Genomic DNA, 17,798 nt, shown 5'->3' with positions numbered 1-17,798 from the left:
AGCTTACAGCAATCTTGTACTCTGTGTATTACAACTGGTGCCACTTAGTGCTGTGTGCTGCTTATCCCCACAGGAAATGGATTCCTGCAAGGTGCTGCTGGGGAGTAAACAGGTACAAGCTGCTGCTTACAGATGCCATGTGTGTTCTGGCAAGTCAGTCTCAAGGGGATGAACTAAGGGTCTGAACTAAGGGTCTGAAGCCACCAGCTCCCATCTGAGCAGCCCTTTGCAGAGAAAAAGGAAGCTAGCAATACACCACAATGCAGGAGGGGGCAAAAAACCAAACCATCAAAACCCCACCCAAATCCCCAGTGCAGTGAAAGAATCCAGAAGGCAGTATAACTCATGGTAAAATATCTAAACCCACAGCTGAAGTCATTCTTGCACTGCATGTGATTATGAAAGCAGAAGATACCATTGTAGTAAAGTCTAACAAGTTGTGACAGTATCTTGGAACCAGATTTAGAAATGAAAACCAGGTTGAATAAGCTACAGTGACAAAGCAAGCCATGCCATTAACCACTGTGTAAGCTCTGGTAAACAATCCCAGTGCTTCATGCACTTCAAGGGTAAGATGAAAAGGTAGGTTGATATAAGCCAGTGGTCTCTCTTGAACAACAAAGACCACTGAACTTCACATCAGCCTTGGGTCAAGTCCAATCTGTCTAAAGCCACCTTCAGGAAAAGGACCTGGTGTTTGGCATGCATTAGGGGCATGTGTGAGCCATCAACTCCCTCAGTTTAGAAAACATTTACCTTCCCAAGTATTAACCAGTTGTACCCCACTTAAGTTAACTGGACAGAGCTTTTGGTCATTTAATTGGAAAGCTTTTATTCTTCCTGTTAAAAAATGTAATGCAGACTGTTACCTCAGAGAGCAACAGGATAAAACCCTTTATTGTTCCACCTCTGTCAGAGTTCATTTTCTATTGGAAGGTGGTTTTGTAACTGCAGCTTAGGCTAGAAACTTCAGCTCCTTAGAGGCTTAATGTGGAGTAGCAAAAGAAATCTTCAAAACCAATCCAATCCCATGTCTTCAAGTAATATACCACTTGGGCACAAGGAATCTCTAGGATTAGGATCAGTTGGATCTTCCACCTCCTCCCTTTCCTGTGTTCTTTGTCCTCATTTCATGCCAAGCTTTCACCAGTGGTTCTCTGTTCTTCCAGATGAGCTCATGGCCGTACGTCACGTACCACCTGTGAAAGAGAATGCTGGTTAGTGGCAGCTCTCCTCTGTATCTGAGCAACAGGCTGATGACTCAAACCAAGGAATCCAAATGCTTGCTAGAGGAGATGAGAGAAAATGAAGCAGAAAGAAAGAGCAATCTTCTTGGCAAGGGGTAGGTAAGTCACTTGTTCTCTTGACTCCTAATAGCTAACTTCTGTGTGTTCTTGCTGGTCTCAGTCCTGAGAACAAATGGTTTTAATGTCTTTCACTCCATGCTCCCATGACTTCTACTGTAAAGAAGATGCAAAAAGCTATTTCCATTTAAGAGACTGCTGAAAGAGTGCTGCTGCTTGTGGTAATCCTTGTCAACACCAAGTAAAAGTGTTTTTGTCATGTGTAAATGAACAGTAATGAACAGTCTCATACAATTCAAAGTGAATTTTCCTCTATAGACATCTGAATGAAGAATGAATCTATGTATGTGTTTTAGCTTCATTTACATTCCTAGGGAATCATGTATGTTGATAAACAAATATCAAATGATTAATAAAGGAAGGTTATGGTGGGAAGATGGAAGGGTAAGCAACAGCATGAACACAGGCTGAAGGCTCTGAGTAACAAAAGCACTTTGATGTGAGTCTTCAGCCAGTGGCAGGTAAACTGCCTGTTCTGTTAGATCATATGGCTGCTTTCTGAGGCAACATAGAGAAACTGCTTTGTCCATTCACTGTGTGGTCTAAATAGAGACCCTGTTTAGGATGAAGTGACCCAAATGACCATGGAGCAGAATGTATGTAGGTGAGGAAGGAAAGAGATTTGTCAAGTCCACTTTCACTGTGACTGGTATCCTATTGTAACAGCAGGTGGATCTGTGTTGTAATGAACAAGCTGATACAGACAGATCATGGCAAGAAGCAGTTACAAGTTAGCAAGACTCCATTTGTGGCCCTAGGGAAAGGGAGGAGAGCGCTGTGTGGCACACAACTTACTGACACCAAAGCCAAGAAACGGCAAAGGCAAACCAGTCTGCTGACCAAAATAAAAGCACCTTCCACCTGGTCTTTGTCTGGCCTAGACAAATGTCAGGTGGCTTTTAATGTGCCCACATAAGTTCTAAAATGCTCTCAGCAGGAAGTGTGCAAATTAAGACAGCACTGCAATTGGGCAGAAGGCAGAAAACTCATTAGGCCATGTAGTTCAAACACAGAACAAGGAGGAACTGTTTCCTACAAACTGGTTTCCAGTAGTTATTTCCAATTAGGGAGGCTCCATGCAAAGACAGTGCAGTCACACTCAGAAACAGCACCAGAGGCTGCTCAAAGGAACCTGGCTGGAATTTACACTGTATAACCCCATAGTGTCCTCTGAATCAGTAATTAGAGGAAAGCCACCAAGACAAAGGATTTTTCTTAGCTGTCTAATTCCTAAGTTATTTTAATTTGTTCATGCTGTGTTTTGTGAGAATCTTTTCTGCCTTGTGACTCTTCAATGTGCTTGGGAGAACAGGACAGACAGACAGCCTAGGCCATGGTGACAAGACAATCTGCTGCCTAATCTATCAGTTGGTCAGTTTGGCTCAGTTTTTCAGTTCCAAGCATCTGTTAACAGAGTTTTCCACACAATTCTACAGCACCATGAGGATAAAGGTGAGCTGTCTTCAATGCCATTTAAGATTAACTTCCAAAAAAATCCCAACCCCATACCTCAGGAATAAAATGAAGTAAAAAGGACAAACAAATGTAGGATTAACTTAAATAGGAAAGAAACAGAAGTTAGTAAATACAGACTTACATTCCAAAGAGAGCTCCCCCAAGATGTGCAGCGTGGTCAAAAAGTCTCCAGCCTAGAGCAAGCCCTGCAGTGTCAAATGCAATTATGGCTTTTAAAGCCTGGAAAGGAACAGAACACAGTGGACAGGATCAGGCACAACATGCAATAGCCACTGAAAACAAATCTTCATATTCTGGCACAAAGCAAATAGTTGGGTTCAAAACCATCCCATAAGTTTTATATTCAATGAATCTAAAAATACAAAGTTTTTAAAAGGGACCCAGTCTAGTGTGCTGTCCAAACACAGGTATGAGCAGCTACAGAGTAACACAGGGTAGGAATGCCAACTTCTCAAACACTCAGTCTTAACTTCTAAAGCCACACAGACATTCCAGATGTGGGTTGGGGGAAAAAAAGCTGCTTGAAAGAGTACATGCTACAAGGGACACAAAATAGGGAACTGCACCATTCTCATTCACTGATTCCCACATGGCTCAGACTTGTGTGCATCTGTTCTCCCAAACACCATCCTCTGGTGGATGGAAGGAGTGGGGCAGCATCCCTACCATCTCACAGAAAATGACTGTCACCCTCTCTGAAATGACACATCTGTTGGAAGGCAGAAAATTGGGATGATGGTGAACCACTCCCCAGGCAGAAACAGCACAAGCAATGGTACCTCATCCTCTGGAGACAAACCACCCTAACTGTAACAATGTAAAAATCTTACTGAATGCCTCATTCAAAAGAGATTTAACAGATTTAATGTTGGGATGAAGTCTGACTTTAAGTGAGATTTCTTTCCTCAAGCACATGTGGTTGAATAGCAGCTGTATTGCTACATTGGCTTTTCTATTTCAAAAGCAGATTCTGCTGTAAGCAGGATATGCTAAAGTAGTACACAAAGCTTATAAATACTACTACATAGTAGAGGTTCTTGCTTAAGGCTAAAATTATTCCAGCATTTATACTGTAACAGCCAATGTTGTTGTTGTCTTCCTGTCACAGTGAGTACTTCCTTGTGGGAATGTTCTGTCACTCTGCCAACACTTCAACCTGCCCAAGTCATCTTAGGGAAGGTGCAGTTAAAGGGTAGCATGGAAAAACCCCCAAACAGGTCCACACAAGCAGAAGTGCAAGAAAAACACAAAGGCTACATCTAGGATCACTGCTTCAAGTTTGTAAGCTCCATTTACAGAAAACAGCAAATCTTGTGATCTTGAATTGACAACTGCTTTGTATAAAAAAGTAAGATAACTGTAATTAGTGGACCAAAGATGATCAACTTAATAGGAGTCAAGATATACATGAGCAACTTTTCTTAAATGGGGCAGTGGATGTGCTTAAAAGCACTTAATGAAACAAAACATCAAAAAAAAGGAGTCTTAGGGCTACACAGGAAAGAAGCCTCAGCAGTTTATTTCTAATCCCAGTGATGCTCCTAATAGCACCAAGCAGTAGTAGCTATGTGAGGAGGCAGGTATTCTTCCCAGGCCAGACTGTTATTTCCCTCAAAGTGCAATTCTGGTTTTTCATCTTTAATTTTTTCCTCAAAAAGAGTGTACCAGTCTTAGATTAGCCTGTAGTCACTGCTGCTATAAAAAATATCACCCAGCTGAAAGAACTTTTCCCTGGGCAGGCAAACCAGAGTCCCTCCCAGCTTTTCAAGTCTTGGAATCTGGAGCCCTGAAACAGACTCTGGAGGATGGAATTTAGGATAAAATGCACTATGCCCTTGTGTACTGACTGTGCCAGGCTGCAACAATTCACAGTCTGTCTCCAGGACTTGCACAACCTGTGTTCTCTTTCAAAATAAATATAACAGCTTAGAAGCACAAGCCAAGAGGGGACACACTCAGGTACTGGAGAAATGCTATGTAAGAGTAGTATTTATTTGAAGTTGAAAGGCACTTACACTTCCTGCTGTGAATGTGAACATGGGGAGAAATATGATGGCCAGTTTTGCTTCTGGCATCTTGGTACAGACGGCTGCGAGGACAGTCATTATAGCTCCTGACTGCAAACACATGGGAACACAGGGAAGCAAACAGGGGTGTTACATAAGGGGGAAACTGTTGTTCCACACATGTACTCATCTTCCACTGCAGTCCTGTGGTGAACCTCAAAGCACCACAGCAAAGTTCAGAAGAAAAATAAAATGACACTGTTATTTAATTTTAGTATCTGAAATTATAAATACTGGGGAAAATATACACCCCTCTGCTGCTTTAATGTAACTCATCATCTCACTGATTAAGTCAATTTATGTTAACATGCTTTCATTTCTCCCCAGTAAACCCTAGAAATTTAATGTATCTGAGATGTCCATGTTTGATTAACATGAAGGGAATCATTCTGAACCTTGTATGAAAACAAAGGATGTAACAGAGGGACAGAGACAAGAGAGCTTTTGTCAATGAAATCAGCAAGTCCCTGGTCTGCACTGAACTGACCAGAGGCTTTTGTATCCATGTAGTATCTCAGGGGAAAGGCCCTGAATGCAGTAAACCAATGCACTATCTGGCAGCATCAGTAAGTTCAGATCAATAATCCTAACAGACAGTAACTTGCTCCAGCTGTAGTTTATTTGCAAGATAAAGGGATGACAGCACTACCAGAAAATGTAACTTTGGGAGGACTCAACAGATTATTTTTTTGGAATAAATGTGACTTTGGCTTTTATCAAAATGTAGTACAGTAAGTTAAGAGGCCTTTAGCACTTGGCAAAGGGCCAGGTTCACCTCAAAGTTACAGCAAGTGAAGTGTTTTAAAATGTTCCACTACTAAAAATACTTGTAAAGAACAACCCCATCACCTCCCTGGCTGCCTCATATCCCTTGTGCTGTGAGACTTCAGCTGGAGCTCTGCCCTTTCTGCACAGCTTCCCTGACACCTCCTGCTAGTATCACGTGCTGACTTTGCCTGTCTGGCTACTCCATTGCTTTCTGAAGTATCTCTCTTCAGGCTGAGGAGACTGTGCCACATAACTCTGTGGTAACTCTTAGGAAGTTACAGAACTGCACTATGCTCAGTGACAAGAGGTCCTGCTGCTGCTCACAAGCCATGAGCATGGAGCAGCACTGTTTCTGGGATGCAGTTGCAGGAGTCAACGTGCCTGAAGAACAGGGACATGGGAATTGGTCCCTGGTTACTTGGGTTTGGGGAACTTTCCTAGTTTCTGCTATTTGGAATACATTCCTGGCTTTGAAGCAGGTTAGAGAATACAGCAGGGTTTGAAAATGCCTGCAGAGATCATGACAAGGTGTCTCAAAGTTGGAGATACTTACAGCTCCAAGGGATGGTTCAAACCTCCCCGTGGCCATTTTAGCAACGTAACTGACAAAAGTGGAGATAACCCCTAGGAAGGGAAAACAACTGTTAGAAACAACACCAGGCAGCTGAGAGTACAACAACGTTATCTGTGCATCTTCCTAAAAAAGCCAGCGTAGGTGGTGTGGTTTGTGGGCTGGTCTTTCTCAGGGGGTGGTGGTATTTGTTTTAACTTGAATCAACTGCTATATTTTCCCATGAAACTCCCCTGAGTCTGTATTGAGAGGGATTTTATCTTGGTAGCTAAGCTTGACTTAAAAACAGATACTTGTATTGTCATGGTATGAAGTCAAACAGCCTAAACCTGTTGAAACTCTATAGGACAGCAAATAAGGACTGGAGTTAGTACAGCACAGTGTGTGGGACTGGATGATGGCCACCTGTCACCATACATCTATTACATGCACATGCTCTACCTGCATGAATCCATATTTATATTTAAGTGCTGTGAATAAATAGGTGTTTAACATTACCAGCAGAAAGGTACACTGCGATGAACTGCTCACATCCCAGGAGAGAGACAATGCTACTGGAAAAACTCCATAAAACATACATGTTTGCTGCCATGTGGAACAGAGAGAAGTGACTAAATGTAGAGAGCAGCATGGGAGAACACAGGGCTTCTACAAAAGAGAAAAACAATGAAAAAAGCACAAGTCAGTGATTTAATTTGCTTCAATTTACATATCATGCAGACTAGAAATTTATCAAGTCATACTACAGACTAATCATGCTTACAACTCCCAACTACAAGCTACACAATATACCCAGAGAAGTGATACATTTTAAATTCTATGCAGTGCCTTCTGAAAGACAGAATATACACCCCCTGAGCTATGCAAGCTGTACAGCTACTTTAGAAAAATCCTAATTACCTACTGGGGAATGTTTCATACAAAACATTTATCTGACAACATTTCTCCTATGCTTTGGAAAGGAAAAGAGAGATTTTACTTATAGACATGTATGGCAGCAGATTATTTAAATAAGAGCATCTATATAACATCATTTTGTTAGAGATGGGCCCACTAATAAACCCTAGGGTTTATTTCAAAAAGCTCTCCTCACTGAAATAGCAGTTTTGAAAATGTAACTTAGCAAATTTGCAGGTTTAAAGGTCAACACCATTCTGTTATTTAAAACAGGAGAGTGTTTGGGGTAACTGATGCTTAGATCTGGGTAACAGCTATCTAATTGTTCTGCCATTAAATAGTAGGAACTTGCTTTCCTAAGTTAATCACTTCAAAACATTTCACACACAGTGAAAGCCAAGGGGGTTTTTGTGTCCTGTTGTTTAGGGTTTTTTTAAACTGACCCAAAGGACAGCTTTGAAAGAACTCTGTGCAAACAGAAGGACTAATGCTCATCTACTGAGAAAAGCCTGTGTGCCTGTGACTATAACTATCTGTTCCACAGAATGTTAAAAGAAAAAAGATAATCACATTTCAGACTAGTTTTTGTATGGCATTACACAGAATGATTTCTTGTCCTCTTTCCAAAAGTCTGGGAGGATTAGCACCCTGTCCAAGAAAGCAGGTATCTCTTGGAGAGATGCAGGATGCAGCAACAAGCCAGGTAACAGGCAACAGCTCTGACGTTGTGGTATTTAGAAGAGCACCAGTGAGGAGCTGCAAGTGAGCTGTGAGCCAGCCACAGCTTCTGCAGTGCAATTCTATCACAGCCAAATGCACACAAGTCCCCCAAATTACTGCTCACTTACTGGAGGATGGATCTGAGGTGAAGTATGTAAACATGACCCGTCGCATCCCAGGCAGCCTCCATAAACAGAATACAAAGACATTTGCAGCTATAATACCTGTTAAGAGGAAAAAAAGGTGTAAAAGCAAGTTAGGAATCTCAGATGCCATAATGCTTACTGTAAACATGATTCAAAAGTAGGCTTACAAGAATAACACTTTTTCTTTGCCATTTCTTTTAAAAACCAAGTTATCCACTACTTTTTATAAAGGGCTTAGAAAAAGCAAAGAAAGACACTGAGAGGTGGATGTCTATAGTGGAAGCCTTCCAGAAACAGGACATTCAATTGCAACCATTTCAACACTGGGTGTAAAGAATGACAGCAACTACCCAGAAAACCTGCACTTCAGGCACCTGAGCTAGAGTTTCAAACTCCTCTTGCACTGCAGAACCAATGAGACAAGACCAAGCTTAACTGGTCTCACTTCTTGCCTCTCCAGCTCACCTACATGTTTCCTTTTCTTGTGAGGTTTGCTTTTGAGGTAATTGTAAAGGTGCTGGTTAGAGACTGAGCATAAGAAGTTGAGCTGGAATTGCTAAGGCATAGTTATCTGTAGGAGACAGCAAATGTACAGCTTTTTACTTCACAGATATTTATTGCTATCTTATTTCAGTTTAAGTAACAATGTCAACAACCAGAAACATGATGATGTGAAGTTATGGCTTGCTAAAAGTGCTTTCTCTATTTCTGTCCAAGCATTTACGTAGTTAAAATGTTTTTATAGTAGCTAGAGACATTAAAGGGGGAAATAATTGTGCTGCCTTTACAGAATGGTAAATACCACATAATTCTTCTCTATTTGAAGGTCACAACAAAACCTAAGAACTGTGAAAAACAACGTAACAGTAACCCCCCAAACCAAAATTATAACCATGTCCTCTTCTGGCACTCCATCCTATGCCAGCACACTTTTATTAGAGGAAATGTTTTCCCTGTATGCTACACCAAGGTAGTACAGACCTGTCAGCACTCTGGGTACAGTAAGCCCAACCTTGTTACAGAAGTCAGGGGTAGATGTCTGAATGGCCCAGAGCCTGCTGGCTAGAACTTAAATTGCTTGTCAGATTAACTCGATGTTGAGGGATGCTCTAGGGACTACAGAACACAGATCTTCACACCCCCCTGCCCCAAGATCACGTTTGTGTATCTCTCATGACTTGTTTGCGTGTTGAAGAGCAATTCAAAGCACTGCACAAAGCTTCCTGGCAGGACTTGTTAGCATGTGGAACATGTAACAGCAGGCATGGCTTGGCTATTTTATCTGGATTTGAATCAAGCCCTCATCCATTGTCTCTTCACATGTCACACATATATTGGGTGTTTCAAATTATGTTAAGCTAATCAATCAAAACTACAGCACAACCAAAGGAAAGCTGACAAGATAGTTGCTTCTTGTTTGCAACTTTATGTATGCAAAATAGCCAAAGCCAAACACCCCAACCCTATCAGGGAGTTTTATTTCCACATTATCAGTAGAATATATACTCATATTCTTTCTAAAAGCATTTGCTGTTTTTCACAGTTCCCAGGTAACACGTTGCTGGGGGAAGGTTCCAGCTACTCCTCCTCACTCTCATGCAGATGCATAGGGATTTTTTAAATGCATATAAAAACCAGCTTGTGAGAAGGAAGCACAGCAGAAATGGTGTGTGTGCAGGTCCAAGTTTACACATGCTTTGTGCCTAGCAGCCTAAACATGGTAGGAAAGCCAGCTGCTTGAGCATACTGTACCTGTTTGCCATATTTCCTTCCTGTGAATGTCTAATACTTGTAAGCTAACACAAACCTGTCACAGTCCGCTGACCCTCAGTCAGGTTATTCCACCAGCTGTTAACCTGAAACAGAATTGCTGTGCTTCAGTGCCACTGTGGAGAACTTGCAACTTCACAAACAGTCATGTGAGGGGAAAAAAAAGACAAGTTTTCTTGCTTTATCACAGAATCGTAGGGGTTGGAAGGAACCACAAGAGGTTGAGTCCTTTTTAAGGACAGAAAGCATGTGTTTGAAACCTCTGCAGTAAATTGGTTTTGAATGTCTTTATTTCCACCAGTTCAGCTTTTCAAGGCAGCATATTCTTAGGAATTGTTACCTACCCTCCTTTCCATACAGCATCTCAACATAGATGAAGAGTATCTTCAAAAAGAATAGGGTTATATCCTTTTACACAACTCCACAGCTTTACCTCTGCTCGTATTAGAATCCAGTCCATAATGCTTACTTTAGCAGATTAGCCAAAGCTAGCACAAACCCTGCCTTGACTAAGCCTCACCTTATCTCTGTCTGTCTAACATCACACCACCCACCTTTGAGAGATTCCACTTTTGTGCCAGGGTCCCTTTTGCAGAGGTAGCTCACAAGATGTGGAATCCATTCCCCCTTGTGTCCAGCTCACCCAGCCCTCCTCCAAGTTTAAAACCCCTGAAAAAGTTTATTTTGAGCCGTCAGCCCACAGACAAATCCCTCCCACCCCCTTCCCCTTCCTCAGCTTTCAGAATCAATCTGGACAAATATTTTCTTGATATTGACCTTCCAACCTGACTGATGGGGTCAATGTCATAAAAACTATCTGAAGGTCAGAGGTGGTAGGGGAAAATAATGCTGTAGAGAAACAAATCACTTGCTATTTGATATCAAAGTAACAACTGTGTTTCATTGCAGTGGTTTTGGTTTGTCTATTTCTCTGGCATCAGATACAGACATTGTTATTTCCAACAAAGTTCTCCAGTATAAGAACACTAAACAAACAAGAAGTAGGTGCCCTCAAAAGCTGTCAGGGGATTCTCAACTTTTAAAAGCAGAACTTACCAGTTGAAGATGGGCTTGGGAGTTTAAGCCTATTAACAACAGTTTTGGTTTATGTTTTGGATAACTAATCACCAGATCTTCCCCTTTAGGTTTTAAAGGAAAGCAGAAGTATAAAACCAAAATTATTTAAAATACTAGGTGGCAGTCATAATCTCACCTGCAGTTCGTACACACTGAGCAACGAAGCGTGTTGTACTGGGCCTGGCTAGGACAGAGTTAATTTTCTTTGTAGCAGCTCCTACATGGTGCTGGGTGTTAGATTTTTTGACCAAAACAGTGCTGGTAATTTTCTAGCTTTTGCCTGAACAGTGTTTGTGCAGCATCAAGACTTATTCCCTTTTTCTCTCTCTGTCTCTGCAGTGAACGGAACAGGGATGTGCAGTAGGCTGGGAGGGGACGCAACCAGGTAGGTGACCCCAACTAACCAGATACTCCCTACCACAGAATGTCATGCTCAGCAAAGGCAAAAAAAAAAGAGACAGGATTTTAGGAGGCCTCACCATCCTTTGCTCATGAACTGGCTGGGTACTGGTCTGTCCACAGGAGATCATGAGCCTTTGCACCACTGGCTTATGATGCTCTCTTCTCCCACTTGGCCATCACTTACTGAACAAATCTTGGTGGTGGTTTTATCTTTACTGCCAAGTTTTCTTGCTTTATCACAGAATCGTAGGGGTTGGAAGGAACCTCAAGAGTCCAACCTCCTTGCCAAAGCAGGTTCCCTAGGACAGGTCGCACAGGTCATGTCTAGACGGGTCTAGAATATCTCCAGAGATGGGGACTCCACAGCCCCCCTGGGCAGCCTGTCCCAGGGCTCTGTCACCCTCACAGTGAAAAAGTTCTTCCTGTCCTTTTCTCCCCCATCCCACGGGGCATTAGTGAGGGAAGCATGCAAATGGCTGTGTGGTGCTTAGCTGCCCACCAGGTATAACCCACCACACACCTCCGCTTCCCAAAGAACTCTGTCATGCACACAATTCATGTGCAGGATACTGTATTTATACAGGACACTGTATTTTTCTAGCTCCAACCTCAGCCCTACTTCCCTTGGACAAGCAGACCCAAGAGAGTAATCAAGCCTGGTCTACCACAGCAGTAACCTTGAGACAAACCACCACAGGCGTGTTTATCTTTAAATACACCTAGCTGAAAACTGAATGACTTATGCTTTCCAAATGACAGCCAAACTCCTAATGGGTCTTGCTGTGCTTACATCTTTCTTACTGCACAATCCTAAGTGCTGGCATGGAAATGTCAGCTGCTAAAGAAAGCACCAGCCCTGTGAGCTCTCATATTTGTGAAGTACACGTTGAAAATGCAAACGTGTTTCAGAAGCCAGAGCATTAAAAATGTTATGTGTAAGGTTCAGCATTTCAGCTAGCTCTGTCTGCTTTGGGAGCTCATGTTCTCTTTTGAGAACACATAGACAAAGCAAAATAGATTTTTTTTTTTAATACAATAAAAAAATGAAACGGTACCTAGTTTAGATATACAAACCACTGCCAGTGAGCTCTCCACTCTGCATTTCAGGGTGATGATGGTATTTTTGTAGTGATATTGTCAGTTACAGTTCTCTAGAATGAATTCTATCCATTTTTCTTGTAAGGAAACTTATCTAGTGCAATTAACTGAGAGCCTATTATTTCTCCAAGGTAAAAATGAGGACAAAGGGGACACGCATCAGTTGTACAAACGGATGACCGTGGCTCAGTCATGTTCCATGCCTCGGCAGTGACCCACCCGTGTGTGAACAGGCCCAGCCCGGCTCCCTGTACCTGCTTTCTGAAGTCGCCCCTCTTCTGCGGCCGTATTTTATCCAACCAGTCCGCTCGAGCTCCTTCAAAATAGGTCTGGACCCGCGACTTGAGCGACTCATACTGCCAGATGGCTGCGGATCCGAAGGCAGAGCCTGTGAACTGGGCGACAGCGGGTGAAAATCAGAACGAACGCACCGCCCTGAGGTCCGTCCTGAGGTCCGTCCCCGAGGAAGCCGGGCTCGCCCCGGCCCTGCGCTACCCGCTGCTCCCGGCCGTGCCAGCACCTCAACGGCAGTTCAGACACGGGTGTCCCGCCACAGAGCTGCCCCCGGTTGCTCGCTGCCGACCCCGCTCCCCGCGCCGAGCGGCACGGAAACCCCCGGCCCGCAGGAGCCACTCACCCCCACCGCGAAGAGGAGCGGCTTGACCAGGCGGCGCGGCGAGGGGCGGCCAGCGCGGGGCGGCGGCGGCGGGCAGAGGCTGCGGCGCAGGGGCGGCGGGCCGGGCCGCGTCTCGGCAGCGGCGGCAACGGCGGGAGGCTCCTCGGGACGCGGCCTCGCCCGGCGGAAACCTTGTCGCTGCTCCAGCAGCACCGTCAGTCTGCGGAGGAGAGATGCGGACCGTCAGCACCAGCCGCGCCCGCCCGCATCCTCCCGCCAGCCGCCCCCTCCTCGGCCCGGGCCTGCCCGGCGGTACCTGTGCGGCCGCGGGTCCCAGACGCGGGCCCAGCACCGCCACGCCATGTTGGGCACCTCCCCGCGCGCAGAGCGCTTCCGGGGCAACCGGCCGCCATCTTGCGGGCGCGGCTGTGGGCGGTGCGGCCGAGGGAATCGCTCCGCGCTCCCTGCGTACGGGGCGGCCGGGAGCCGCGTGTGCTGCCACACATTTATACCTGATAGTGTCTGCCAAGGAGGGCGTTTCCGACGGCGCCGTGCCTGGTGCCGGCTGCCGGGTCGGATCCGCCCGCGCCCCGCCCCGGCCGCCATGTCGGGAGGGTCGTCCCGGCGCTGCCCCGCCATAGCGGGAGTGGCGCTGCCGGGCACCCTGGGCCACCTCCCAGCCCCTGTGGCGAGTAGCGCTGAGCCCGCGTAACGAGGGTTTGCCGCGGTTGTACCGTTGCTTATCGCTGGAAGCCGCCTGGGCTGGACAGCGCCTGACTCCTCCTAGCCCGGGGCTCAGCCTGCGGCAGCCTTGCCCCGCTGAGTGGCTCCACCTCACCACGCCTCACCACCTTTCCTCGCCTTGGTCCTTCTTCACCCTGCCTCGCCTCTCCTCGCTGCCAGGCTGCTCCGGTGAAGGGCTGTGTGGGGCTGATCAGGCACACGGCAGCTGCTCCTGCCACATGGCTCCTCGGTTGCCTTCTCCATGCCCGGATGGGTTGCCCCCAGGTGTCCTGCAATCCCTGCTGCCACCCGGGGCTCTCAGGCTCTGTCCCTGTGCTGTGTGTTCCCAGCATGATCCTCATGCCAGCGGTGCAGCCGGGTGGTCCCGGCAGTGCTGGTGAGGTGGTATGCTGGCAGGGAGCGGTCCCTGCCCACCTGTTGCTCCTGAAATTAGATGGAAACCGAACATAGGTGCGTTTGTTTGAAAATAACTTGTAATTGTTAAGTTTCAAGAAGTTGCATGCACCCTTCTGGTTATCTGTGTTGCCGTGGAGATAGCAATGGACAACCTTACATGCCAGTCACGCCTGGGACTCCAGAGATCGGAGTGCAGAGCTGCCAAAATAAAGCCACTCAATAAACAGTGGCTTATCTCCGAGGTGCACAAGGAGGGTGAGAGGCAGCGGCCGCACGTTGCAGCAGGAAATGTTCAGCGTGGGTGTGAGGAACGCGCTCCACGGGGAAGCAGTTGTGCCGTTTCCAGCCGCGGGGGCAGCTCTGGTGTCACCAGGCGAGCTCGCCCACCACTGGAGCTGTGTGCTTTAGTGGGAGGCTGGCCACAAGGCAGTTCCTTCCGACCCTGTTACTCTGTTGCAAGATGAGAATGATCTATAATGTTAAACTTGCAAGTGCCTATAAACCTAACTAGACTATTCATTAATTAGCTCCCGCTTCAGGAGCACGGTTACAAAGTCAAAGTGTTTGGAAGTGGTGTGAATTAATAATGTTTCTTTTCCATTATTTTTTAAACAAGTGAAAGAGCTTGCCTTCTCCACTCAAGGCCAGAGTGTGACCTGAGGAAACCTCTGTAAGCTTGTGGTGGGAGACTGCTCTAAGTGCTTTAGTACTGTATTTAAATCTGCTTTTTATCTCTTTCTGATTGCACTGGTGGCCATGGGTCAGCTTCAGAAGTTGCCTGAGCTAAGAAATGATTAGCTGGTTCAAACCATATACTGCTAGTGTTAAAATGTATATATACTTGTGTAAATGAAACCAGTGTGGTGATCGGTGCTCTGTCTGTTTGTCTACGTAACAAAATGAAAAATGAAATAAGAGTTTTTGACTTTTTAGTTTTGAAACTTTTATCACTTGTTCATGTTCCCAGAGACCTTATCAGGAGTGATTTGTTTGTTTGACACAAATATTTTTAGTTGTCAACCTTTCCTGTCCTGTGTTCCAACCACACACATTTTGGCCATGTTCTTTTTAATGTTAAAGTAATCTTGTTGCCCCCTCATGGCATGGGGACTGCAGTCTTGTGCATGGCTGGTGGCCCAGGAGGAACAAGGTATCATCTACTTTGGCCCATGGTTTTGCGTTACGGTAGTAGGGTCAGAGAGAGAGAGAGATGAGGCAGAGTGGCGACTTGGGGCAGAGGAAGACAAAGAGAGGAGGAACAGTGGCAGCAAATTGGTTGCAGAGCCATCCAAAGCTGCCTGACCTCCTTTGGCCAGGAGCCAGGAAAGTGGGTCCTGCCTGGGGGCATGTCTGCACTCACAAATGGTCTTGTTTGTTAATGATGTGAGGCACTGGACTCTGCACAGATTACTGATTGCACAGCTTAAATGCTGCCAGGGAAATACAACCAATATAAAGAAAAGGGATTGCTTTTATTTATTTATTTATTTTTAAACAAGCAAATAGCACACTCCCACCACCTTCCAAAGTCTGTGGGGCTTTTGTACCCCCTCCCCCCCCCCCCCCCCCCCCCAGTGCTTTATTTACTGGAGCCCTACTTTGCAGGAGAGGCTCAAGGGCTGAGCTCCTGTGTGGGGCCTGTTGGTATGTGACCTATCACGGAGCTCCCAATCCTCACTGAGACACCAGACCCACCCCCTGCCCCAAGAGCTTTTTTCCATTTCCTTTTTCCTTTTTTCTTTTTTCCATTTCCTTTTTTCCATTTCCTTTTTTCCTTTTTCATTTTTTCCATTTCCTTTTTCCTTTTTTCCATTTCCTTTTTTCATTTCCTTTTTCCTTTTTCCACTTCCTTTTTTCCTTTTTCATTTCCTTTTTTCCTTTTTTCCATTTCCTTGTTTCCTTTTTCCTTTTTCCTTTTTTATTTTTTCCATTTCCTTTTTCCCTTTCCTTCCTTTTTTGACTGAACTAATCCTTGTGCCAATTCTAACAATCTTTCCCTGTATTGCTCTGGGGGCTGATGGTGTGTGGGCAGCTCAGTGGCACTGACAGGGCACATTATGTGCCAGCAGTTGATCTGGGCATCTTTGGTACTAACCAACAATGCTATTTGGTGTAATTTTCACATGTGAGTGTTCCATTTCCCTGCAGCACAAAGCCCTGCCTGAGCCTTTGTGCCACCGTCCGGCAGAGCTTTGGCCCTGGGGCCTTGATTTTTAGAACGGGGAGAAAGGTCCTGAAGAGCGCAGAACTTTCACTTGTTTGATCAAACTGGTCAAACTAGTGTCCTGCTGACACGAGTGTCTAGCAGGAAGGGAGCTGCAGCAGGTTAGTTTCATACCGTAAACGTGAGTATCAACATTTATTTTGTCTTAAATTTGTATTGAGAGGCACTGCAATTGGGAGATGAATAGTGTAATAAAAGTATTCCTACGAAAATAACCAGCTGACACAGAATATTTAAGTATTCCATTTATTTAATGAGACTTAATTTCCACTTCGACAATTCCCTTATGTAATAAATTGCTTTGTAGCTGGACATCCTTTTAATGTTTGTGTAAAGGTCAGGCTCAACTCAAGATAACTCCATATACTGTATGTCTATGAACTATTTCAACAGGTTTCTAATATTAGAAATTTTGGGAGGCTTCTTTGAAAACAACTACTGTCTGGAGAATGGCATCATCTTCTCTACAAATCTGTGCACTGCTACTGGCTTTCTCAGGATTCTCCATGTTACTTTTTGCCACCATGTCCAACAGTTGGAAAATTTCAGGCACCGCAACAGTGCTAGTTCCTACAGACTGGATTTCTGAAGGTCTTTGGATGGACTGTGCAGTGACTGCTCTTGGATCAACACAGTGCAAGAAATTTCTCTACATGTTGAATTCAGACAGTAAGTGCACCTGTCCTATGTGCCTAAAATCCAGGGATATTTGTTTATCCCTTCTTTCTGGACAGCATGTTAGCACAGCCAGGCAGCATAGCCTGTGGTTGTCACAGAGGATCTGCTACAGTGCTATGGGCAGGATTTGTCCTGTAGTACTTGCAGACAGGTTAAAGGGTCCCAGTGAAACCCACATGCTTCACCCCTCAGTTCTGCTCTGTAACTGCTGGGGCTTTGTTGTTGTCTCTGTTGTGTTGGCATGGGGTGGTATACAATTCATCTGAGGGTTGGGGTTTTGGTTTTTTGGGGGGTTCTTATTGTTTTGGAAGAAATAGTATTCTTTTATTTGGTCTAATTCTTAACTACAAGCAGATCATTGGTCAGTGAGCGCTGGTGCTTGTTTGTGGTTTGGTGTGAGACAGGGCTTCGTAGATATGCCCAAACTCAGTTGGTATTTTATGCTAAATCTTTGTATCTGTTCTGGAATTTCTCAGTGGTGGCCAGCTTAAAATACATCTGTACAGCTGGTTTTGTGTTTTCTGGGGTAGATTGTGCTAGCAGGGTAGTTTATCTGCAAATGGAGAAGAATTGTCTTTGTAGGGGCTGGAAATGATTTTCTTGGATAATTCTGGATTTTTAAAATAACTTTCTGTAAACACCTTTTTATGGTAAGGGACAGTGAAGGACTAATATTTAAGTTCTTTCCCCAGAAGACTATGAGTGTAGAAACAGTAACAGTATTACCTCTGAAAACTGGTATTTTGTTAAGCTTTCTGTCTTAAATAGAACTTTGTGTTTACTCT

The 17,798-nt window shown here is 44.8% G+C and overlaps 1 protein-coding gene across 1 annotated transcript; it reads right to left on the bottom strand.

The window, feature by feature from the left end:
• Positions 1 to 821: 821 nt before the first annotated feature.
• Positions 822 to 13,958, bottom strand: PARL (presenilin associated rhomboid like; the record flags this gene model as incomplete). The annotated part of the gene is given in 14 exon segments (XM_084267169.1): positions 822 to 1,199; positions 2,962 to 3,059; positions 4,856 to 4,957; positions 6,228 to 6,298; positions 6,744 to 6,893; positions 7,991 to 8,086; positions 9,816 to 9,864; positions 12,610 to 12,750; positions 12,993 to 13,191; positions 13,288 to 13,346; positions 13,348 to 13,400; positions 13,403 to 13,487; positions 13,490 to 13,669; positions 13,950 to 13,958. Coding segments are annotated over 14 exon segments (1,410 nt in total). The 3' UTR covers positions 822 to 1,081.
• Between the last annotated feature and the right edge of the window lie 3,840 nt (positions 13,959 to 17,798).

Source organism: Gallinula chloropus, assembly GCF_964237585.1.
Source record: "Gallinula chloropus genome assembly, chromosome: 8".
Taxonomy (NCBI): Eukaryota; Metazoa; Chordata; class Aves; order Gruiformes; family Rallidae; genus Gallinula; species Gallinula chloropus.
This window is presented reverse-complemented; position numbering and strand designations above follow the sequence as displayed.